This window comes from Misgurnus anguillicaudatus, chromosome 12 (genome assembly GCF_027580225.2).
Source record: "Misgurnus anguillicaudatus chromosome 12, ASM2758022v2, whole genome shotgun sequence".
Lineage (NCBI taxonomy): Eukaryota > Metazoa > Chordata > Actinopteri > Cypriniformes > Cobitidae > Misgurnus > Misgurnus anguillicaudatus.
In genome coordinates, this window is record NC_073348.2 from 19639174 (window position 1) to 19665606 (window position 26433).

Genomic DNA, 26433 nt, shown 5'->3' on the forward strand with positions numbered 1-26433 from the left:
CCCATTGATTTGACCATAGTAGTTTTTATTTAAAGCAACACTAAAGAACTCTGGCTCTTTGCTCCCCCTACAGGTTAGAAGCGTAATTGTTCATTACCACTGTCGTAAATACTGCAGCATAGCTGGCTCTGATTGGATTGTAGGTCTGGCGTAAAGCAAGTTTTTGTAGTTTTCACTCGAACTACAGGACCGCTACCCGACGGTTGGAAACTTCTTTAGTATGGTTTTGGCCGATAGAGGGCTGCAAAGCGAATGTGAAAGTGCCATTCCAGGGCTCAAAATTAACTTTTTTATTTGGTAGCACTGGTGCTCCCAACTTTAAAGAGTTAGGAGCACCAGCAAAAATTTAGGCGCATCCATCAAAAAATGTAAAAGCACCACAACTACAATGTAAATGTTAATAGATTTATTTTATTAAAAATAAAACACCACCACCGGGCTTTACACGTCCTATGGCCAGCATTTAAAAGTTGGTCTTCTATTTTATTTTATTTTATTTTTTGCTGCATAAATTCCTAAATTAATACCCAAATGCTGTTGAAATAGTATTGCAGCAATAATAATTTAACAATTACAGGTAACATGATTAAGATTACATAGAAAATCTAGCAAACACGTAAAACACTGATTAATTGTGACATTACAAAAGTGACCCTAATATAGAAGGCTAATATTGGTATTGATAACTGCATTACCAGGATGCTTTTACTACTAAATAGTCAATGTTTTAAAAAATACAACAAAAACATACCATCAGCATTGTCGTATTCCACAGCAACATGGACCACAAGGATGTTTGTCGAATGTCCATTCACCAGCGCATGCTCACATACACCATCAAACACACTTTGACAGACAGCTCGGGGTCTCCATCAAAAATAAACACATTTGTCATGACACGTCTTGTATTTTTGGCACTTTCGCCATGTTTAAGCAAGGTACGTCTGGCGCTTAAAATGTTTTGATTCCGCCATTAACGCCGTTTTACAGGATTTACAGTAAACACAGTAAGTTACATTTTCATAGCGGAGACGCTCGAAATCTTTAAGCCACTCTCTCTGAAAGGTTTAACGTCAACCCGTATTTTCCGGTGGTGGAGTTACATTTGAATCCGGATCGTCGTCAAAAAATACAGTAATAACCTTGGCTGTAATCGGCTCGCTCTCGTCATGCTCGCGACGCATTCGTCTTTTCACATTTCCGCGCTTCACGGCAACAAGGAATGACTGACGCTTATATTAGCCAATCTGCGGTCTTCATTAAACGCAAGAACTTAATGGTGAAATTTGATTGGTTATGTATCGTTGGAGAGAACACTGAACCTGGGACAGCGCCAGCACGCAGGATCACAATCAACTCGCGTCACAACAAAATGGGCAGTCGCACAAATGCTCCCAAATATATTTTAAGGTCGCACAGATTAAATTTCGGTCGCATATGCGACCAAAATGGTCGCAATTTCGAGCCCTGCATTCACCCTGTTTTGTGTGGATGAACCACTGAAACTTTTTTGGAAACGTTATTTTAAGGTAAAAAAAACTCTTTGGTGTTGCTTTAATCCCACTATGGAAAATCAACGAGCCCCATTTTTTTGGGGTAGACTACACCTTTAATCTGTGTTTTTTGAAAAAGAAAAATCAAAAATGATAAACAATGCCAATTTATTTCCATATCTGCCTTGGCTCAGATTTACTAAAGGTGCCAATAATTCTGACCAGGACTGTATGATGATGCATACAGCTACCCTGATATGTCACCCTGCCAATGAAAACCCAGCTAAAGTCTTTTTTTTAAACATAAAATCATCCTAGTTAATGTAAAGATCATTCTGTGAAATATATAACCTTGATATCTTCAATATTGACGGAGTAAGATCATGGCAAAGGTTAAAATCAATGTGGACTTTGATGCTCTAATCTCATCATTAGATTAGGAGACTTTAACCTGCATTTCACACTGACTGTTTTGTTGACATTCCCTTTAGCACAGCTCCATCTAGTAGATGCATAACGCAAACCCAGTCAAACATTTGACTGCAGTATCTTCTATGCGCCTTATAATCCGGTGCGCCCTATATATGAAAACAGTTCTAAAATAGTTCATTAAATGAAGGTGTGCCTTATAATCCGGTGCGCCTTATAGTGCAGAAAATACGGTACTTCCAGACTATATAGTAGGCGAAAAGCGAGGCGAGTATTATGTCCGAATTCATAGTATTCCAGTAGGCGAAAAGTACCCAGATTACCTACTACTTCCCAGTTAGATTTTAAAGTGTGCATATGACAGACACTTCACTATCCCACGATGCCCTGGGAGAAAAGTTATCCAACGAAAAAGAAGAGGGGTGATTCTCGCGAAATTAGACTTATGAGGTGTCATGAAACATTTTGATAAAAAAAGTAAATGCAAAGAGTATCAAAATAAGCAGCATACAGTTACAAACATCTCTTCATGTACTATTTTGCACATGAGATAATTTCAAATGACATCATTCAAACCAATTTTGTTTTTTTTTCCACATTTAAAGGGAAAACTTTCATTGCCGCGATGTGTCCATGACTGGATTTGGGTTCTTTGACATGGAAATATTTATAATTTAAAAATATAAAAAATAAAAAGCTTCAGTGCATGTTATACTATAAACATTTACAGTAAAGAAACATGTGGTATTTGGTGATCATTGGTAAATGTAAAGACAATAATAAGGAATATAAATGCGTGAACATTTTCAAAAAAAAACTGTTGGAAGGGACATAATTGACAGTAACACTCAAGATGTCTACGAAGTAGCAGTTCTTATTTTTTCTCTCCAGATAAAAGTAAAAATTTTGTAAAACTTTTTAGTTCTCATTACCGAAACATGAGTTTGTAAATGCATATATTTAACGTAATATCATGTTGCGGTAATGATAATTTTTGATAATGATAATCTAAAAAAATTTAATAATTCTATAGGAAATACTTTTTAAATCCTCTAAAAATAATGGTTATAGTAAGTTCAGACCTTAAAAATTTGGCTTCAAGGGCTTTTTAAAAATGTTGATGCTGGCCACCTTTTAAATCTGGATTTTGTGAGAATTACCCAGAGGCGTCGTCCTATTAGGAAATGTCGGAAAGTGGCAATGCGCTGTATTTGTGCTGGTATGACATGACGACGACGTATGTCGAGTGATGCATCAACATGGCGGATGTAGTATTTCCGAATCTCATTCATACTACAATGATTCATACTATACAGTATCTACTGTTTTAACGGTCAGTAAGTAGGTACTTCATCTCATTCGGTACGTACCGTCACAGTATGCGGTTTCGGATGCAGCCAGGTTCACGTATAAAATTCTGGTCAAACAACCAAACCCTACCGTGATATATAGTTATTCGTCACACTATAAATAATAATATCAGTGTATATACAATCATACCGCCCAGCCCGTTCATAGTGCTGAAAGATCAGTTATTAAAATATTCAATATTTATTTCTATACGCAAAATCTCTAACAGCTTGAAAATACTGCACAAAGTCACCAAGAAGTGCAGGATGTTATAATTTGGACCAGAAAGAGTCTGTTTTCAATGTTCACAGGGGATATGAACAAAGGAGATATTGCTTCACCCAGTCTTACAGTAAAAGTGCCACATGCTTCAAGACTCTCGGTCTCGAGTGGGACATTTTTTATTTCTATTCGAGTTTTATCCCATTGGCTCATGACAGGTGGAAGGGATCCAAACTGACTAAGCTTACTAAAGAGATGAAACAGCTGTTACCACACAAACACTGACTGTTTTTCACAAAGATGCTTGGCATGCCGAGCTGCATTGCGTATTGCATACAACTATGGGGCGCCCACCTCCAAAGAAATTTCATGACAAAAAAATCTCAAACTTTGAATCAAACATAAATAAGACAATGCAGTGCCGTTGGTTAGTAGCCTTATTTTTCTAAAGGGCTTGATTAATCAATTTAATTGTCATTAAACTAAGCCCCCCCCACCCCCGGCACCATCTCAGGCCCCCTTTGCTCCCAGTTTGAGAACCACTGGAATAAGGTGACATGCAAACTTTGTGCCACTAACAGCACCAAGTCGGGCACTTAAACTTCTGGTAATAAGATCCATCTCAAGTAATTTGAGTACAAGCGGTCAGAGGAGGCACGTCGCTGTTTTCACATGATGACATTGTAACATGCCTCTCAAATGCATCCCTCGTTCTACATCTTATTTTTATAATTCGAGGGGTCTCGAACTGTGACATCTGTACATCAAGGGCAAAATGTAACATACAATAAATGTGACTGAGTTTGTTAAAACCCAGTAACTTTTTGTGATTTACGGTTTTCTACATAACATCATTAAGGACATACTGTAAATATAACCTTCATACTTCAGACTTTAGCCTAGATTTCACAGACAAGGTCACAAATCAGCCCACTGTCCCAAATATGTCTCTTTGGATGCTGCGTAACCCTTACTCAATCTTTTAAATGTTAAAATGCTTCTTCTTATGCAAGTAAAACTGGAAAAAAATCATCTGAGATTCCTGTAAGGACGTGGCACGCTCTTCAAGAGTCTCAAACAGAAACCAGGCCTTCACATTGAACAACACCATTCCCAGCATTCACAGCCTTATTAAGCCAAACACAACAGAGTATCGGGCCCATAACTATCATAACCCATTGCCTTATTTTGTTATATTGGCATCCCAGCAGCAAACTCTTACGTTTTCCTGGAAGACGAAGCAGCTGAGAAGAGCGGTGGCCTGCTCTGCCGTCAGGTCGTTGAAGAGTCCGTTAAATATCATCTCTGTTAACAGCAGCTCATCCGCACTGTAAAAACACAACAACACAACGGGATGCTTAACAAATAAGCTTGAGTGTTAAGAACAAGTACCGGTAGCGTAGCCAATGGAATGAGCTTAGCCGTTACATGTATTCAACATTTACACTAGGCTGCCAATATGTTCACAATGCAGCAGAATTGAACATGCGTGTGTTTGCCGTGTGCGACTCTACCTGCTGATCTCGCACGCCACGCGACCTTTCATCTCGATGACATCGGAGGAAGTGGCGAATCCCAGGCGTCTCAGCACGCGCTTCCTGCACTTCAGCTCATCCATCTGGAGTACCGTACGAGCTTTCTTTAGCTCACGCTTCGCCGTTTTGATGTCACCCGCAATCTGTCACACAAAAACAACTCAACGGTTAGAAATGGTAAGATGTGTCGGTGCAATGCTGCAGGTTTTGCAGTCCTTATGATTGTTGCTTATCAGAATGTACTATATAATTCCCAGTGGGATCTTTAGGTAATAGCCATGACAATGCAACATCAACAGTATTTTGCAATACACAATCCATATTTTCACCCCAAATGATTTTCCTTACGTTCCCTAAAATGTTTCTCTAGACCAGTGGTCACAAACCCTGTTCCTGGAGATCTAGCCTCATGCATACTTTAGGGAAAAGCTTGTTTAGTAGGTTCAGGTGTGCTTGATTGGGGTTGGAGGTGAACTCTGCAGGAAAGTAGATTTCCAGGAACCATATCAGGTGACCACTGATCTAGACAGCAAAACTGTGACTTAAAACATGGTGCGCACCCGGCTTGGGAAGCACGTCTTAATAAAAACAACGTGTTAAATAGTGTGACAGCGTTCACGGAACACACCCAACACACACCCTTGTTTACAAAATACACCCTTAGAGATTTTCTCAAACAAGTTACATCAACGAACATTCACAAAAGCATCAATGATGGCACGAAATGACATACGATCAGTATAAATTGCTCATTTAAATGAGTGGCGCTGAACCAAGAACCGAAGCAAGAAGAAATTGCAACATTGTAGTGATTTAACCCCCGGATTCGGAACAATGCAATCGATCTACAGGTCTGAAAACACCCTTAACCCTTTCCTCACCAGCGTATTTAAAAAAAAATTGCCAGCCAGCAACAGCATTTTTATGATTTTCACAAAAGTGTAACGCTTTCCAGAAAATGCTCTTCTTTAAATATATAAACATACAATTTCATCCTACATTCTTTTAATCACCTCTTAAATATGGGTAGGTTTCTTCAAAAATACAAAATTTTGAGCAAAAAGCTGAGGGAATTGGATTTTTGTGAAAGACTTTTGCTAGAAATCCGATGATCAAAACATACAGAGTTTGAACAGTTTGACCTGAGGGGTTGCTTCCGGGTTTTATACGTTGGTAAGAGCTTCATCTGGTGAATAATAGCGGAAACCTTGCCGTAAAAACTCGTCATTGGCAAGGAAGCGTTTTCTCTTAATTCACGAGTTAACCCGTCAATGGCAGGGAAAGAGTTAATAATGTTAGCGCTCTGACAATAGGAATATTAAGAAGTTGAATAGTAAAAAACTGTTTCTATAGAATGAACAAACGATTTTCCATGGTAGTCTTATAATTTTAGTTTGCCTGTCCAAAGAACAGCCTTACATTTAAAGGAAAACAACAGCGTTTTTCAATATTTTACTATGTTCTTACATCAACTTACACTAAATAATACATGCCTATCTTTTTTCAATGCGTGCACTTAATCTGTGTACAGCTCATTGTGAATGTGTTAGCATTTAGCCTAGCACCATTCCTTAGAATCCAAACAGGGATGAATTTTGAAGCCACTAAACACTTCCATGTTTTCTCTATTTAAAGACTGTTACATGAGTAGTTACACGAGTAAGTATGGTGGCACAAAATAAAACGTGGCGATTATTTAAACCGATAAAAATGAGAACTTTATTGTATGGCGGAAGAGCACTCAGTTTGCAGCACTTTGACCTTAGTGCACATAAGGCCGCATAGTGCAAACTAAGTGCTCTTCCGCCATACAATATAGTTATCATTTTTTAACCGCTTAAAAAAACGCCACGTTTTAGTTTGTGGTACCATACTTACTCAAGAGTCATGCAAAATGTAATAAAAAAACTTCAATATTTAACAACTACCTGGACAATAAAAATGGCAATAAATACATTTGTTTCAAAATTCATGGTTAATTCGTTGTCCAGGTAGTTTTTTAAATACTGAAGTTCTTTATTACATTTTGCATGACTCTTGTAGTCCTCCATAGTGTAACTACTCATGTAACAGTTTTTAAATAGAGAAAAATATGGAAGTGTTTGGTGGCTTCTAAATTCATCCCTGCATGGATCCTAAGGAATGAATGGGGCTAGGCTAATTGCTAACACATTCACAACGCGCTGTACAATGATTAAATGCACATATTGAAAAAAGATAGTTATGTATTAATTCATCTAGGTCGAGATAAGAACATAGTAAAATATTTAAAAACTGTGATGTTTTCCTTTAAATGATTTTGTCTCTAATCAGATAATTAAATATACCATGTGTGTAATATTGACCATTAAGTTAGAGGTTTGTTATATATAATTTTATTATTTATTAAAAGAGATGCGTTGTCCAGGCACTTGTGCAGTGTCATTTTTATGTCATCCAACTGATGGGATTGCCAACATAACTTTTCCCATGGGCACCCCATTTAAAACAATCCTAGAAATCGCCCCCTGCATACCCTCCACCCCTATAATTAACTAAATGTTTATGTAAATAAAGTCCCGAGTGCTTGTATGAGTTGAGACGAATGGTGTTGGTCTGAATTCATCAACGACAACACTGTGAAATGTCTGTGTAGGCCTAAAGCCATTATCCACTTTACAGCTTATCTGAGATGACTCGAACATCATTTACATGCAGACTAAAAAACATGACATGGAGACGAGTGGAAATGATGTGAAATAAACTAAAGGGAAAGTTTTTCTCACTCTTTTAGAAACCGCAGCCTACATTCTACACTCCACACTTCAGCATTCAATATCCCATCATGTTTTACAGTGTATGCGCTAATGCAAATGTGCGGTCTGAAGGTTACGACCTACATTCGTTAACGCAACTGAGGCACATGCGCTCACCACAGTTTTTTACTTAAAAACAAAGCCATGACCTTATAATACTCAAGAAAACTTTTAATATCCTCCGTAGGAAACTGCATTCAAATTTAACAAAGGAAAAATATTTTCAGTAGATGTCAAGACAATATTGTGCTAAAAAATAAAATCTTGCCAACTTAGTCAGGAGTTATGAGAAAGAGTTGGTGGTATTTGGAAAAAATGTGTTTATAAAATGACTCGTACTAAAATAATATGTTAATGGTGAATTGCAAAATACTTATTTTTTCATAAGTTTATACTGTTGCAAAAAAAAAAAAAACACTTGGTTTTCGTAGAAATAACTAAATATTCTTAAATAAAGATGTATTTTCTTGATGAGCAAAATTACTTAAATAAGAAAATAAGTCTATTTATGAGACGACAAAATATATACAATTTAAGTGAATTTGTGCTTAAAAAAAGCAAAAATATCTGCCAAGAGGCTGAGAAAATTTTGCTTGAATTAAGTGTTTAAGAAAAAATAATTATTTCAAGATTTTTTTCCTCACCACATTGGCAGATATTTGTGCTTGTTTTTAGCACAAATTCACTTAAATTTTATATTTTTTGTCTAAAAACTAGACTTATTTTCTTTAATTTTGCTCATCAAGAAAAAGCATCTTAATTTAAGAATGTTTATATATTTTTTACTGAAAACAAGACAAAAATGCAAAGTAAGAAAGTCATTTTTGCAGTGAATTGCATGCCTTTAGAGGGTTTTGCAGTGAAAGACAAACACAAATGAAATGACTAAAGTGACATTTGTGAACATTTCAATTACTGACTAATAATTTTGTCATTACCGTAAAAGTTATTACTGAACCTAAACGTGATAAAAAAGAAAATTTACAAGAAAACATAATGTTGCATCTGTAAAGTGTTACCAAGTTTCTTAAGAAAATAAAAACAACTGAATTTCAAAAAAGTTATTCTCCTTTAAAATAAAATCTGCTTTGCATTTAGAAAATTAGTTACGACCTCTCAGCTGCTACAAGGGATTCGTTTGGGGTCTCAAGTAAGACAAAAGGCTTCACGTGGGTTCAATGTAACTTGTGTAATCTGATTTGTAGCAATACTCCAAGTCACTGAATCTTAAAATTTATACTGTAACACCCACACAAACAAACATAACTCAAAAAGTTTAAGCCTGCAGGGGCCACATCGAACAAAAAAATGCTTATCCTACTAATCCCATTGCACAATGTGTACAACTATGTGGCCTTATGATTGTGTTTTGATCTGATATGAGCTCCCATTCACTCTATACTAAAGGCCAGTTTCCCACTTTTGTTCAGTTCTAGTTGACCTTTAAGATTATGGCCACAGGAAAAGACAAGCGCACACCCCTTCTTGTTCACTGAACCATAGACGCACATTTCAAGTGACACTTGTGACTCCTGCACATTATATCATGAATTTTAGTTTTTGTTGTGGTCTCACACATGGTCAAATGGACTCACCAGGGCTTTCTTCTCACAGAGGCTGTAGACGGCCTCCAGGTTAGGGTCACTGTGAAGGGGGTGTGTGTACATTCTGTGCTCGAACGCTTCAACTTTCTGGATGACCTTCTTTAGCCCTGGATCCTTGATACCCATGTCATCTATTGGATCGAGCAGAGGGACGCCGTCTGGAAAACGTTTTTGCACCTCCTGGGAACCACAAATCAAGACAATGACTGCTTTCATCTTCAAAAACCTTTAATGACTATAATGACCGACATTTAACGCCTTTCATGAAGACGGTTAAGATGATCAAATGGGAAAAACAGTTGCATGGTTGCTCCTAGAGATTCACACTTAATTGATGGTAAAGTGTAAAGAAAAATACTTTTTAGTCATCATATCAAGGTTCAAACTCATGACCTTTAATGCTGAAATACCACTGATATATACAGTAGCACAACTATATATAACTAAAATTTTTTGCCTTTTACATTAAAAGCACATTTAAATGATTTTGCCAGGTGTATTTATCCAAAGTGATTTAAAGTACAAATGTATTACAACAAGTAGTGACTAGTAATTTTAAACATTGCATTGTGGGATACAGTTTTCTCATGTAGTAGTTTCTTGCACATTTTGGATATTCGATACATTTGGTGCACCGTGCTGGCTATTGCATTACATTATATCCATGTGTGTATGCTGACCTGTATGCATTTGAGCATGCTCTGTCTGTTGTCATAAGGTCTCAGGTCTTTGGGAATGTAGAGACGGACCGAGCTGATGGAGGTGACGAGATGCAGCATCACAGGAACGACCTGAACGACCAACAAACAATTTGGATTTAGAGGAAGCTTCTACAGCTATGTGTGCGCCAGGAACTTTACGTTGTGGCCATATATGGAGCAAAAGCACAGCCAGAAGCCAGAAACTCGATCTAAACACACTTCAGCAGACATTAAGCAGAGTTTAAAAGAAAATAAGAGACATCAGCCAAAGTCATCTAACCTTAAACCTCTGGAGCTCTGACTAAATCACTTATTGTTTGGAGGAGAAAAGAGCCAATTACCACCATCATAGCTGTAGCAAAAAATACTTTTGCAAAAAAGATCATATTTACGTATTTCAGACCCATCAGCCACCAGAGCCGAAACCTTACATGAGAGTAAACATAAAATGAGCATTGGGTCTATTAAAAATCCACTAACAAGGAAATGTTCAACATGCTACATTTAATTATATGCATGCTGAGAAAATGATATACTGCTATGCAGAAACAATATGCATGCTGATAACATGACATACTGCTTTGCTGAAACTACATGCATGCTGATAACATGACATACTGCTATGCAGACACTATATGCATGCTGATAACATGACATACAGCTATGCATTCTGATAACATGACATACGGCTATGTAGAACCTATATGCATGCTAATAACAATGACATACTGCTATGCAGACACTATATGCATGCTGATAACATGACATACTGCTATGTAGAACCTATATGCATGCTAAAAACATGACATACTGTTATGCAGACACTATAGGCATGCTGATAACATGACATACTGCTATGTAGAAACTATATGCATGCTGATAACATGACATACTGCTATGCAGACACTATATGCATGCTGAAAACATGACATACAGCTATGGAGAAACTATATGCATGCTTATAACATGACATACTGCTATGCATGCTGATAACATGACATACTGCTTTGCTGAAACTACATGCATGCTGATAACATGACATACTGCTATGTAGAAACTATATGCAGCTGATAACATGACATACTGCTATGCAGAAACTATATACATGCTGATAACATGACATACTGCTTTGCTAAAACTATATGCATGCTGACAGAATGACATACTGCTATGCAGAAACTATATGCATGCTGATAACATGACATACTGCTATGCATGCTGATAACATGACATACTGCTATGCAGAAACTATATGCATGCTGATAACATGACATACTGCTATGCAGAAACTATATGCATGCTGATAACATGACATACTGCTATGCAGAAACTATATGCATGCTGATAACATGACATACTGCTTTGCTAAAACTACATGCATGCTGATAAAATGACATACTGTGATGTAGAAACTATATGCAGCTGATAACATGACATACTGCTATGTAGAAACTATATGCATGCTGATAACATGACATACTGCTGTGCATGCTGATAACATGACATACTGCTATGCATGTTGATAACATGACATACTGCTATGCATGCTGATAACATGACATACTGCTATGCATGCTGATAACATGACATACTGCTATGCATGCTCATAACATGACATACTGCTATGCATGCTGATAACATGACATACTGCTATGCATGCTGATAACATGACATACTGCTATGCATGCTGATAACATGACATACTGCTGTGCATGCTGATAACATGACATACTGCTGTGCATGCTGATAACATGACATACTGCTGTGCATGCTGATAACATGACATACTGCTGTGCATGCTGATAACATGACATACTGCTGTGCATGCTGATAACATGACATACTGCTATGCATGCTGATAACATGACATACTGCTATGCATGCTGATAACATGACATACTGCCATGCAGATACTAATATGCATGCTTATAACATAACATATTGCTATGCATGTTGATAACACGACATACTGTTATGCATGCTATTACCATGACATACTGCTATGCAGAAACTATATGCATGCTAATAACATGACATACTGCTATGCAGATAATATAATTCAATATAAATGGTCACACTGATTGCAACATTGTGCATAATCAAGCTGTAATATACATGTTCTTGTTTATTGCAAAGGGATGCATTTTCTACACACTGTCCACACAAAGTTTTGAGCACAGCCAGATGAAATCTGTGTGAAATTGAGCTGTTGGAGGTCGTGTTTCCACAAATCCCAGAAACCTCACAACATCTGTCTGCTGACTTTGGATGAAACCAAAACACGCAATCGAAAACCACCATGAAACACTGGCCATGACTTCAAGCATGTAGGTTCAGATAGTGGCACGTTCTACAGCCTTGGCTTGGAAACTCCTATTTTGGTGGTTTCCTGTAAACGGCTATGGGAAAGAGCCTGGATGTGGTTTTAAATCAAAACGTAGCTGGTGTGGCTGCAAAAGCATGTTAAAAAAGACAAACTGATGGAGTGACATTGGGAATCTTAGTGTTGATATATCACCTGCATCTCGCCCTTTTCTCCTTGGGCTGCTGGTTTGGCCGCCTCTGTGGCCGCGTTCTTCACGCTGTCCTTGCTGCAGTGGACCAGAACCTCCACGACATACAACGGGTCAAGATCACCAGGGGTAGCCTGCAAAAACACAACACGTTATAAGAACCATATCATAGTTATACTTCACATCTAAAAAGAGATAAAAATCGTTCGGTACCTTAACATTTGTCTTCTTTGAGAAATTGACGACTACACCCCAACCAAAATCCAAATCTTCTTTTTTCACCTGTAAACGACAATCCCAAATACCCAAAGTGACATTGATGAGCTCAGCGTTTCACTCAAATCAAATATTTTTCAGTGCTGGCCGCTTCAATTGGAAACAATTGAAAACATACGCCAGCAGCTGGAAAAACACTTCAGTGGACAATGTTGATCTGCTATACTAATACAACAGCTGAAACTTAAATATCTAAAATATGTGACCCTGGACAACAAAACTAGTCATAAGTTGCATTGGCATTTGTAGCAATAGCCAACAATACATTGTATGGGTCAAAAATATAGATTTTTATGACAAAATCATTACTATATTAAGTAAAAATCATGTTCATGTTTGTACATTTCCTACCATAAATATATATATATATATATATATATATATATATATATATATATATATATATATATATATATATATATATATATATATATATATATATATATATATATATATATATATATATATATATATATATATATATATATATATATATATATATATATATATATATATATATATATATATATATATATATAAAACATTATTTCTCATTAGTAATGTGTGTTGTTAAGGACTTAATTTGGACAACTTTAAAGGCGATTTTCTCAATATGACATTTTTTGGCATTCTCAGATTCCAGATTTTCAAGAAGCTGTATTCATGTATAAAACTGACCCTTATGACTGGTTTTGTGGTCCAGGATCACATATCAGATGTATTTGTAAGTAAGAGACACTGATCATTTACCCTGACTAGTCTGCCGGGTTGCAGGAAGGGCAGGCAGTATTTAGGCTTATGAATAAACTCCTCGATCTCTTTGCCCAGTTTGGCCAGCTGCTGGCGGATTTTGTAGTAGGTCACCACGCTCTCTTCATTAGGGATTTGTATGCCATTGTAGTCCTCCTCCAACTTTTTCATCTCTGTGAGAAACACAGAAACATGAAAGACAGATAGAAGCTCACTTCAAAAACATCACATCAAAATGATTTGTATCTCAGAATGATGCGAACAAAGCAAATTGGGTCATTTATGCACCTCATATCGTTCTAAACTGGACTTTGTAAAATAAAAACAAAAGGAAAAATGTTGAAGAATGTTCATGCTTACTTTCCAGAACCCCAGGCACAGCTCTGTAATGCTGAAACTGGTAAAAGGATTTCTCCAACATGTACTCTGGATTGATCTCCTCCACACGCAGAAGATTCAGCACCATGTTGTAGGTGAGGTGGAAAGCACTGTTCAGAGGATCAGCCGAACCCTGAGAAGAGACAGAGAGGAATTAGTGAAGTGACAATGAATAAAACAACAAGGCAAGCGTGGCATAAATCAAACATGATCCATTAAAGGTCACCTAATATGACTATTTTCAATATGTAAGATTAGTCCCTAGGTGTCCCCAGAATGTGCCTGTTAAGTTTCAGGTCCAAATACAAAAATGAAATGGTCTATTATTTCCTTTTTTGAAAGGGACGTAAATAATAATTTTAAGCTTTGCTCTGATTGGCTGTTTCTCAGAGCGGCTCAATTCAGTAGCTGTGTGTTTGTGTAAACAGATCTTATCGTAGCCTATATCAGACGAAGATACAGATTTTGAGGAATAATCTATTAATCGGAGATTGGAAATGAATATTCTGAGTGGAAAGTTTATGTTTTTTCAGTATGAACTTGCAAAACGCAAAATAGTAAATTTCAGCCTAACGCTAGCATATAGCATTAACTAGCATATAGTGCTAACTCAGCAGTCACAACTTTGTACTTAATTTAATGTTGGGACGTACATCACGATATATATTAAGATTGTTTTCCAGCAGTCTTTTGCATGGACAAGATTTACATAAAAAGGAGAAAACTGAAGTGTTTGGGACTCATGATATGTCATTACCATGCACTTGCACAAATCTCTTTTATTCATCTATACATTGGTAAATACAGTTTTACATTCTACAGCACCTTTAAAATAGAAATTATGACCTAACTGTGGACTTTGGATGGTTGTGGGCAGGACATTGGTGTTGTTTTACAGTCATTTAAAAAAAGGAGTGGGCAGATTTTTATCATTACAGGGTGGTTGTATAAACACATTTATGATGTTCATAATATATAAAAGAAAATTTCTCATATTAGGTCACCTTTAAAGGACAAGTTCGGTGTTCTACACTCAAAGCGCTGCTTTCAGAATGTCCATAACGAAATAGAACGGTTCTGACTGAAATTTGGACATATGATGCTGGCCCGAGAATTTTCGGTTTCTGATGTATCACACCCCCACCTCTACAATGGCTGTATAGGTGCACTGTTTACAAAGAAGGGAAACTCACCGAGTGGTCAGGGGTGTTCACTGATATGCTCACACAAAAATCACTGCAAAAGATGCTTTCCAACAGCTGTTTTAGCATTCGTTGTAAACTTGTGGACCTATTTTTCCAAACGCCTCACACCCATATATTGTTCTGTTGAGAGCTTGAATAATAAACACTCCAGCCCAGTTGGTGGCGATATTCCACCTTTGCCAATTGCAAGAATACAAACAACTCCATTTCCGTTTCCGGCAGCGGAGTAATCCCGTACCTCACAGCACATCTAATACAAGTCAATGGAGTTGGACAAAAACTAAGATAAAACATGTTGGAAGGCGTCTTTTGCAGCGATTTTTGTGTGAGCATATCAGTGAACACCCCTGACCACTCGATGAGTTTCACATCTTTGTAAACAAAAGTTTAATGCATTTTAGGAAGGATTGTTCCAGTGCACCTATACAGCCATTGTAGAGGTGAGGGGTGATACAACAAACACCCGAAAATACTCGGGCCAGCATCATATGTCGAAATTTCAGTCAAAACCATTCTATTTCATCATAAACAATCTGAAAACAGGGTTTTAAGTGTAAAATACCGAACTTGTCCTTTAACATCCCAACCATTTTAAATCCATTCATTCTGAAGGCTTAGAACAAATTCTTGGAATTAATCCAATTGAACAACTCCGTTTGTGCTACTTAACAATTACAGCATTACTTTCACAATGCTTAAGAAACGTTCTCTCTTTATAAAACCTAAAGGCCCACTAAAATGTATCCTTTTTAAATAAGCTGCAAACTCAGCACAAATATATGAAGAGCTCAGATGCAAAACTCTTTAAACTGAGCAAAATGAGAAATTGCCAGAAATGTTTTACACATGATATGAAGATAAACTACAGTGTTGAGCAAGATTTCAACAGACCCCAAACCGAGATGGGATGCGGCAATGCAGGCTTGGGGGGGGATCTACAGGGAAAGATTCTGGCAAGCAGGCGTGAGAGACTGGAAAAACTTATGGCGTTTACATTCAAGAGTGTATCGATGGGACGGCCCGCTTGGAGAAGGTGCCAAAGGATTAGTGGAAGTTAAGTGGTTTAGGATCAGAGTTATTGCGTAAGCGGGTTGGCCACCACCCGAGCGAATTGTGGTGCTAACTGCTTAACAAACACATAGGGGCAAATTATAGGCTGCTGCTTTGATTAGAGGAAAAATAAAGTTGCTGATCTGTTACTGGACCATCAAAATGTTTTCCTATTCAATTTATTTATATTATATTTTAGGCTGCTAGAGGATTCACCAAATAAGAATTTCATTGTATTGAGTGTAGGGCTGGGATAAACGATTATTTTTTTAACGATTAATCTAGCGATAATTTTTTCGATGCACCGATTAATCTAACGATTCATTTTATCAGTCCGATTCATGATTTTAAGGTAAAATGACACTTTTTCGCGTCAATCCACGAGCATTTAAACCATAAACAAAGCACTTTCACTTTAATTGAGCATGAGCAGCGCAGCAGAACCAACGCAGAAACGATTGCAGCACTGTTGCTACAGAGCCGCGAGCTCGCGCTGCTCATGCGGCAGGGTACATGCTTGTTAACATGGGCGCTGAAAAAAAACACGCGCCGCACGTCCTGCTCACACTTGCTATGTGAAACCGGCGTGGACTGAAGCATTGCTACTATTCTACGGCACCGCCTTTTTGGGTCTGACGAATTGACGCGCATATTTTGCGTCTACGTATTTTTTACTTCGACGCGTTGTCCCAGCCCTAATTGAGTGTTTCATGTACATATGACAACAAACCCATGAATGTATATAAAAAAAAGTTGTGGATTGAAGTTGCGGTGAAGCCTGCTTCGTTGCTTTACCTTAATAACTGTTTGCCGACAGCGGGGCTCATTTTCTCATCCACCATGAATATGACGATTCCCCTTTCGTCCATTCCTCTTCTTCCAGCACGACCTGACATCTGGATGTACTCTCCAGAAGTGATCTAACATGGGAAAGAGATACATTTATTACTTTATTTCACAACAAAAAAGCAGGCCAAAGTGCAGGTTTGTTGTTTCAAAACTGTCTTTAGGGAAGGTTGGTTGAGCACTGTGTTAGCGGCACAAAAGGTCATGGGGTTGAGGGTTCAACCCCAAATGAACATAAATACTGATGAAATGTATACTTTCGCTTCGCATAATAGCGTTTGGCAAATACAAAAATGTAAATGAAACTTCGTTCTACCTGTTAAACACCTAACTGCCACCGTTGTGTGGGTTTAACCAAGCACAGTTATGCTAAAAACGAAACAAAATAGGAAATATGACATTTTTATGCTAATAAGATTTGATGCAATTTTTTTGCTTTATTTTTAAATAACACTGTATTCTCTTGCTTTACTATAGGACTGCATCAAATCTTCAATATGAGACAAAAAGTAAGTGATAAATGTATAATAATGTATCACAGAAATAGGCATGTGATGTGGAGTGATCAGGAGGGTCTTGTATCACACTTAAGAGGCTTATTTCATGATAACAACCTGTATGCCGGTACATTGTCCCGCTTATTATACTACTGTTTCCCTGATAAGTCATGTAAGGAACATTAAATATTGATATTAAATAATTTAAAGACCTTACGTGAGGAAAACCTGTTTACTTTAGGCAAATGTCACGAACACACTATTAGGTTTAACCATTTGTAAATATAAATGTCAATTTTTCGATTAATCGTTTTTTAAAACATGGTCGATTAAAAATAGTTTCTCAAAGGTCACGAATCGATTTTTTTATGAAATAACCTGATCCTGTTTAATGCGACTGTTTTGACTTTTGTAAGCATACATTTTTCATCTTGCATCAAAACTGTAACATAATTGTATGCATTTGAAAATTAGAGATGGGTTCTGTTTTAATGTACTTTGTATGTGTACTTAAAATAAAAAAAAAAGTGTAATATACAGGTTGGTGACTCTTAATTTCTTTTTATTAATCACCCACTTGTAAACTTAAGTTCACTGTTTTTTTATATAAATAAAGTATTTGTATAAATCTATATTCAATGAGTTGAATCGAGTATAAAAATCGGTCCGAGAATCAGAATCGAACCGAGAATTGAATCGTTAGCTTTATGAATCGAAATCGAATCGCTCCGGAACATCTGAATCGATACCCAGCCCTAGTTGCCATGTGTTATTAGTTTTGAGTGGTTGTTATCTGGGAATAATGCAAATATGCACGTCGCAACTGGCCAATCAGAATCAAGCATTTCAACGAGCCGTGTATTAAAAGGCAATGATAAAAAAAATGGTGTTTAACAAATGTCATCATTGATTAGTTTGTTATGTGATGTCGCCTGCACACAAAAGCAAAGGCAAAAAAGCACAATGTTTGATTTTTTGTGTTTAATGTAAGTGACTTCGCACCTGACATTATAACCCTGCTGGTTGCTCTGTTGAAGTGGGGCGATGGGCAAGTGATGCCACAGACCAAGTTAATCAATAACAACACCCGTTAAAGTTCAATGGTATTTGATGCATTCTGACTTATTAACACAGTTATAGAGTTGTTTCCACATGCTAAATGTAGGCATAGTGTCAAAAAAGCAATGGGGTGTATTACTGAGTATTTCTGCGCCGAATGCACTTCGCCAGGGTTCGTACAAGTTTCGATTACGGGTCGAGCTGACGTTTTAGGGGGTTTCTATACTTCTTCTTCTATCACTTCTTTATATGGGCACTTCCCACGGAAAACCCCGCCCACCCGTCAATCAGCGGGAGACACTAGAACTTACAAACATCACATCACGCGACACAGCTTTGTTTAATTTAAAAACTCAACAATGTGTTTTTGGATGTAAGGAGAAGACAGCCAGCCTTATGGAAACAACGGATATAGTTTATTATCTGGGGTAGCAGCGGAATTTTGCGTGTGCGTTTGATGCGCTGGATTTCATTGAAAAGTCACAACCGGGACATGAGTTGCATGCGGCAAGTAAGACTTTTGTGTTATTTTGGAAATAGGAGCTTGCATATTATATAAATGACACGAACATGTAGTGAATCATAAGTTAAACATTGTTGTATAATATTGCATGACTAGTAGTCGCTCCTCCCGCAGCTCGTAACTCCTTCTTCATTTTTTTCGTACGTTATCGGAAAGATTCAGTAGGCTAATCTTATTATAAATCTGATTAAACTAAAGACTCTTCGGAGATATAAAGGATGTCATACTACTCTATAGGTACTCCAGATTAACATCAGAAATGCAGAAACAGCGTTTGTTTGTGAGCTTTAAACACAATTTTTATTATCGAATATTATAGACTATTTGATTAGTTAATGCAGACCTACTTTACTGTTGGGGCATGTCTACCAACCGACATCATTGCCTGGGTTGCGTATGTGTGGGGCGGGTCTATCAAAAGAAGGTCCAGATTCTATTGGGGTAGGGACGTGTTTGTTTAGGTAATTTCGACTGTCAACAATGGCTTTCAGAAATCGGGCACCCCGCCTTTAAGTTAACAATAAATGGCAATCATAATTTACTTCAGTGTGACGGATATGGTATATTTATGAACAAACCAAGAATTCAACAAGACAGAAAGGTAGCGTACGACTTGATTTGCTAACAAATTCCATTCAATAATAAACAGCTTAAGAGGAGGGCCTAAAAATGATTTAGGATAGGTGATGCCAATGGAAGTTTGCCTCAAAAAAGTTGATTACCATAAACTATTCAACTTTTGTACTTTATTAATTTTCATCTTTCATCCTTAACTTTCCTCGACCAAGGTGTTGGGTATTTGCTGTTGCGTAATAGCGCAAAAAAAAAAAACACACCAAAAAATGAGGTTGATACTCAACGCTTCCCTCCGGGAAAAACCTGCAGCTACTAAATAAGCTTTCCACTTGCCTTCAAACGTTCTTTACTGGTACAGCTTTGATTAATCGTGACCTGGCATGAACCTCAAACATGTCGCTAACAGGCTTTCAACCGGTTCGTTTTGCAAACACTGTTCCTGCCCGATAACCCCTCCAAATGTTCTGCTACATTACTACAACCCAGTGCTGACCCCAGATCAGTTTGATCTTCTATTAACTGCTAAAACTCCCGGAGAGGGGCTCGGTGCCTGCTGTGTGTTAGCCAAAACTTTCTGGCAAGCTCATGGACACCAGATGTTCCTCACAGAAAGTTTTAAATGGCTCACTCGCGCTGCGCTGGGGACGCCAAGGGCCTCTTTTATTCACAACAGCTTGACTTCGTTGCTTCACATTCGCGCAAACAATACGTGGCAAGTTGGACGGCGCTGTCGCTCGACCCCGTGTCCTCGCTGTGTGCCGGTGACCGTGGAGTGAGTACATGCTGCTGAAAGTCTTAGGATTAGAGATGAAGTTTGTTATTTACCCAGCGAAAGTCTTTCCCGTCAAATTTACGTGCGCTGGTGAACAGAACGGTTCGGGCGGGCATGTTGATCCCCATGGCGAATGTTTCTGTAGCAAACAAGGCCTAAAGAGAGACAGAGAGAGAGAAATATGATACACAAAAGCATCATTCACAGACATATGACGCATTATAAAAACTTGAAATGGGACTGAGGCTTTTACTACTATAAATCCCACCATGATATCTCACCTTCAGTAGACCCTCGGAGAAAAGGATCTCAATAGTTTCCTTCAGGATGGGAAGCAGACCTCCATGATGAATTCCGATTCCCCTCTTCAGCAACGGCAAAACATGTTCAACCTGTAAAGACATGATCACAGTCAAACTATAAACACCAATAGTTTTTCTTGTGATCCGACAGGACATCACATAATCACGGCACAGTCAGCGTAACTAATTGGGAACCATCAAACTTTATTGGCATGAAATCTAATTTACATGGATGAAAATCACATTTACATGCAAACTGTAATGAATCTACACACAACCCTTAAAAGTGTAGCTATAAACCACACATACATATGGACTGAGTTACGATTACACAACAAAAAGTGCGGTTTATGTGAATCTTGCGTCAAACCGGATATTTAGGCGAGTTATTCAGTATGTAACTTCATAAAAGCATAGATTGCAAAAGCTCACATAAGTGGATTTATGGTGCACTTTTAATGTTTAGCCGGTGTTATATCAAAGTCACTATAAGGAAGTGCCGCCAAGTGCGGCCATGTTTACTAAAGTCACATACATCAGTCATACAATACTAAAGTCCTACTTTAATGAGGTCAAATTGCACTAAAAAACCTTTTTTCAAGGTCATTTCACCTACTGCGAATGTGCACACCTGAGCCTTATATTACATCATGTTAAAATGGACATAATACATGCCCTTTAACTGACAGAGTAGCATTCACATAAGATCTGAGATCAGCACTTCCATTGTAAGAGCAATGCAGAATGTGGAAATGGATGACGGCATTGTTGAGATGGGGAAGGGAAGAAAACATAATTCGGGAGTTATGCGGTCGGAGGTGGTGAGGAGGACCCGAGTGGAAAATGTTATGAGCTTCTTGAAACGTCTGAGGACATCCAATACAGCCGGTTATGTTTGTGAGGCATCCCTGAACAAGTCTCACATGTACAGCTAGACTTTGCTGTGGTTATTGAGGTAGACCTTTATTTACCAGGGCAACACTATACCAGTTACAAGTAAAGATTCTGGTCAAACAGAAAAAGCTCATTTACTAATTTTGGAGATTGCATGGGTGTTTAAAGCTAAAAGCTAAATGTGGCCCAATGAAATGTGGGAAATTGTCTTTAAGAGATGCTTTCTAGATTAGCCAAGAAGTGAATCAAAACTTGTGGCTAAACATCCAAACACCAAGACTTTAATGTTACAAGCCAGTTACATACAGCTGAACCAAAGTGTATAAACAAAGCAGGCAAAGACAGACTGAAAGATTTGGGTAAATAAGAATGACTGCCCTTGAAGGCCAAGTCCTCATAATTCATCAATTTGGACCCCTATACATGGATATGCAAAAGATATATCAGTAGATGTATCGGTCTCGTCGTCTGGTTTGCAAAGGCCGTACCTGAGGCAGCTTCTTGTCTTCATCGGAGAGGCAGTCTATGGCATTGTTGAAAACTTCCTCCACCAGCTTTTTCTCATCATCTACAGAAAAAGAAAGTTGGAAATCAGACAGGATATATTAGAGCAATAAAAAAACGGCAGAAAAAGGCAACTTCAGATGCAGATTGAGTGCCGATACTGCATGTGTCTGAGTTTAAAGGCCTATAAAAACCATCCAGTATCACTGGAGAATGTGTTTGTTTTACACAGCTGCTGAAAGACTTTCCATGATCACATGACAAAGCTACAGGCCAGAGAGATACATGTAGCATGGGGTAAGGAGCGATTGTGAAGAGGGAATGGAAAGACTCAGTAAGTGTAACTAAAGGAGGTCTGCCATGTTTTTCCGCTCTCGGGAAAGCTCAGAAACAATGCATCATCTGGGATTGCAACATCTCTATATCTGCACGCAATGTGGCATTGTCCGATCTCAAAGGACTTAGCGCATTATAATTCTGTGGTGTAAGAAAATATAAACTAAATATAGACTTTGGTTTTCACACTGTTATGCTTTAAGATCTAGATTTTACATTAGACATTAAAGCTTTAATCCGTAACATTTTCTGTAAAAAATCAGTTATTGAGCAACAACTTCATGTTCACAAAAAATATTTGGTTATTATATTTATTGGTTCTTCCTAACCCCAAATAGCTGGAGGAGGATATCCTAAAAAAAGCACAAACCAAAGCTCGGGTCTCAGGAGGTTAAAAACGCCATGAAACGAAAGTAGAGATTTTATATTTATATATATTTACATCCTACAGTAGTTACACTCCTTTAAGATAATGTAATTCATAGTGGGAAATAATCAGTTTTTACCTTTTTGCGCTATCTATCATCATTCGGCAGACGTTCTACAACAACATCTGCTTCAGTTTTGTGTTTATTAACCCTTTAGTTTCACTTCATCACGCAGCTATTCCCATTTGAGGTAAAAACATTTAATTCATTAATAATCTAGTATGCGTTCATTTTTTGAAATAGTTTCTTCAAAATTTAAGTTTTATTTGAGTGTTTTAAAAATAAATATTTTATTTATTTATTTTATTAAAATGTTTTAATTTTCATCATGACGCATACGCCCCGCCCCTTTGATTGTCACGCCCTCGGCCCCGCCCACCCCTACCACCTTAACTAACACATTTACTGCGGGAAACCCTGCATATATGTACAAGGTAAGTACAAATACTGTAAAATAAAGTGCTACCCCAAATTGTGTGCAGTGCACTTTGCAAATCTGGATTGTATTATTAAAAAATTGCATAGTTTTGTTTATGGTTTCTATTCACACTGCCATCTGCCAAATCCTACTAAATGAATGATGAAATGTGCCAAAATACTGGCTTCTGACACCAACCTTAACTTATTAAAAATGTTGTTCTCTTTTAAAAGCCGACACATATTTTTCTTTACTAACCATAGATGGGTATAGTTCCAAGCTTTTAAAATTTTCTATCCAACCCTATTAGATCAGACATGCAACCTACCTCCTGAAATACATGCTAGTGTCTAAATATCCCAATATGGTCACGGCACGACTTCAACCTGCAAATGCATTGCAGCAGGTACCTATAAGGCAATACCTCAAAGGCGCTGAAAACTAGCAGACCTCTCCACATTGGAAGCTAAAAATGATAAAAAATGTTCTGGAAACTGTTGATGAAATCGCACTCGAGCTGGCCGGCTCTTACGATGACATCTGCGTGAATAGATCCAATCAAAACAGTCTCCTTACCTAAAGCAAATGGAGCAAAACAGAACCAGACGTGCGGACCGCTAGCACCGTGTTCCCCTGTATACCATCAAAGGCCAAAGACTAAAGTTTAAGTGCCTGCTATTTTCACAACATGTCCACAATTATGGAATGCTCCTGTGTGTGCAAACCACATCAACCCCTTTAAAAAATCCAATTAGGACAAAAGCAAAGCATTATGGGAAGTGGCGGCAAGGCTGAAGCTTGTTAAAGCCCATGCGGCCACTCGGCATGTCCATTTCACCTCGAAAGCGAACAGTGGCCTGACACGTCAATAAGACTCTGGGATAAAAGCATTTGGCACTGTGAATGTAACAAGTTCTGTTTTGAATAGATGAAAACGGGCCAATACTTCAGCTGATTTCTTTCTTCTTTTTTTTTTTGACATTTAGGCCTATATTTATAATACTTTTCTTTATAAATCATAATTTTTGAGCAATAAGAGAAACACTTCACCATAAAAATTAGTTTTATTTAAAATAAAAAATAATGGTTATTGCCAGAGTGTTACTATGGAGTTGCCAAGTTTTCCCAAATAGGGACATTTCCTAAATATACAACAGAGCCCATCTTAAATGTGTCTCTATACTCAAGCCTATGTGATTTTAATTTGACAAAATACAGGAATTATGCACAGATGTTCAATGTTTGATTAGTGGTTTGTTCAATAGGACTAGTTATAATGATTCTCAACTTATTAATAGGTTTAGAAACAATACCTGTATTAAAATCCAGTTTGGCCACTTGCAGGGCATAAGCCTCACACTCCTTCTTACTGAAGCTGAAGATGATCACCGGCTGGAAGTTTCTCTCCATGATCATTTTTACAATCTTGAAGACATTGGATGGACCTGAGATAAACACAACAATACATTGATTCAGTACTGCTTTAAAAGTAAACCTTTAAATGCAGATGCCAACGGTATTTAAAGCACCCGAGACAGATTTTAAAGGGACAGTTCACCTGAAAAAAAAATCATTTACTTACCCTCATGTTGTTTCAAACCTGTTTAAATTCTTGTTCTGCTCACACAAATAAAGACTCAAAAAAAAAATAATCCCTGGGGCACCATTGACTTCCATAGTAATGTGTTGTCCAACTATGGAAGTCAATAATATCCTAGATCTGTTTTGTTACAAACATTTTTCAAAATATCTTCATGTGTGTTCAGCAGAACAAAGAAATATATACAAGTTTGGAACGAATTATGTGTGGGTAAATGATGACCGAATTTTCATTTTTCGGTGTACTACCCCTTTAAAATGGTTAAAAAGGGTCATTCTGTTATTCAGCTCATATGCAAGAATGCATAGCAAATCAATGAAAGTCTGTCTGGTCCGAGTTACCAGAAAGTTAACGTAATTAACCAATTAAATGGACAGCTGGCTTTATTGAGGGCTTAAGGTCGCTTGTTGCACAATTTTTTTTTAAAAAGGGGGTTGACTTTAAAATAAACCCAAAATGTAATTCTCTTACTTTCGTAATCTTATGTGTTGACCAGTACATTTATAAGAAAAAGGAAATAAAATGTAGGAAGGGACTTGATATCACTCATCTGGAAGTATTTAAAAATCAGGAGGCCTGGTGACTTAAATTGAAACACAAGGCATGTCATGTATATTTTATGGTATCAGTTTCGTGTTTTACAGGGTGACTTTATTTAATATATAGGTCACATGAAAAAAGTGTGTACCATGTGTGTAGTAAGCACATGTTTATGTAAACAAAGACAGACATCACTTTTATATTTAGTGAACTATTCCCTTTAAGTAAATAAAGTTTGATTTACTTAATATATACTTAAAGTCATACTAACCTTTGGTTCCACCTTTTCTGCCTTTGGGGTCCCATTTCCCCCCACTGCTACCTCCTGTGTCCCCCGCGTCCCTCAGGACTTGCATGGCTGTGTTGAAATTGTCTTCTCTAAACTCCCCCTGAAAGGACATACGATTACATAACCACAACATTTTAAGAACTTGTGGCTTGGTAGTCATGCAAACCTCGGCATTTAAAGTCTGTGTTCAATTACATGAAAACATGCTGGTCTTGAAATGAAATGACAGCTACACCCGTGGTCCTGCCAGACTGGTTGGAACCAAGAGCGGCTAATTGAATAAAAATTCCATACGTGTAGAATAGAGGGGGGCAAACTTCCAACGTCAATGCATTTAACCCAAATAAATGTGATGTGCTTACATTTTCATCCACGACAAGATGTAGTCCATCGCCACCTGCTGGAAAAATGTAGTGCTGCAGTGGAGTGGGGCGGTAGTCTGTGTACACCACGTGACAGGGCTGTGTGCAAACATAAAGTGAATCAGAACAAATCATTTTATTTTAAATGATTCATAATTAATAAATTATTAATTTGTGAATCATTTA

At 37.6% G+C, this 26433-nt stretch overlaps 1 protein-coding gene across 1 annotated transcript in view; it reads right to left on the reverse strand.

The window, feature by feature from the left end:
- mtrex (Mtr4 exosome RNA helicase) overlaps positions 1–26433 on the reverse strand; it is a 37740-nt gene that overhangs the window by 4725 nt on the left and 6582 nt on the right. Inside the window, exons 9-23 of the mRNA XM_073874082.1 lie at positions 26248–26346; positions 25868–25985; positions 24770–24901; positions 22259–22338; positions 20856–20966; positions 20628–20729; positions 17098–17221; positions 14029–14181; positions 13669–13841; positions 12856–12924; positions 12648–12776; positions 10109–10219; positions 9420–9608; positions 5009–5172; positions 4717–4822 (exon numbers count right to left, since the gene is read on the reverse strand). Coding sequence (XP_073730183.1) covers positions 4717–4822; positions 5009–5172; positions 9420–9608; positions 10109–10219; positions 12648–12776; positions 12856–12924; positions 13669–13841; positions 14029–14181; positions 17098–17221; positions 20628–20729; positions 20856–20966; positions 22259–22338; positions 24770–24901; positions 25868–25985; positions 26248–26346 — 1860 coding nt within the window. The remainder of the gene's footprint in view (positions 1–4716; positions 4823–5008; positions 5173–9419; positions 9609–10108; positions 10220–12647; positions 12777–12855; positions 12925–13668; positions 13842–14028; positions 14182–17097; positions 17222–20627; positions 20730–20855; positions 20967–22258; positions 22339–24769; positions 24902–25867; positions 25986–26247; positions 26347–26433) is intronic.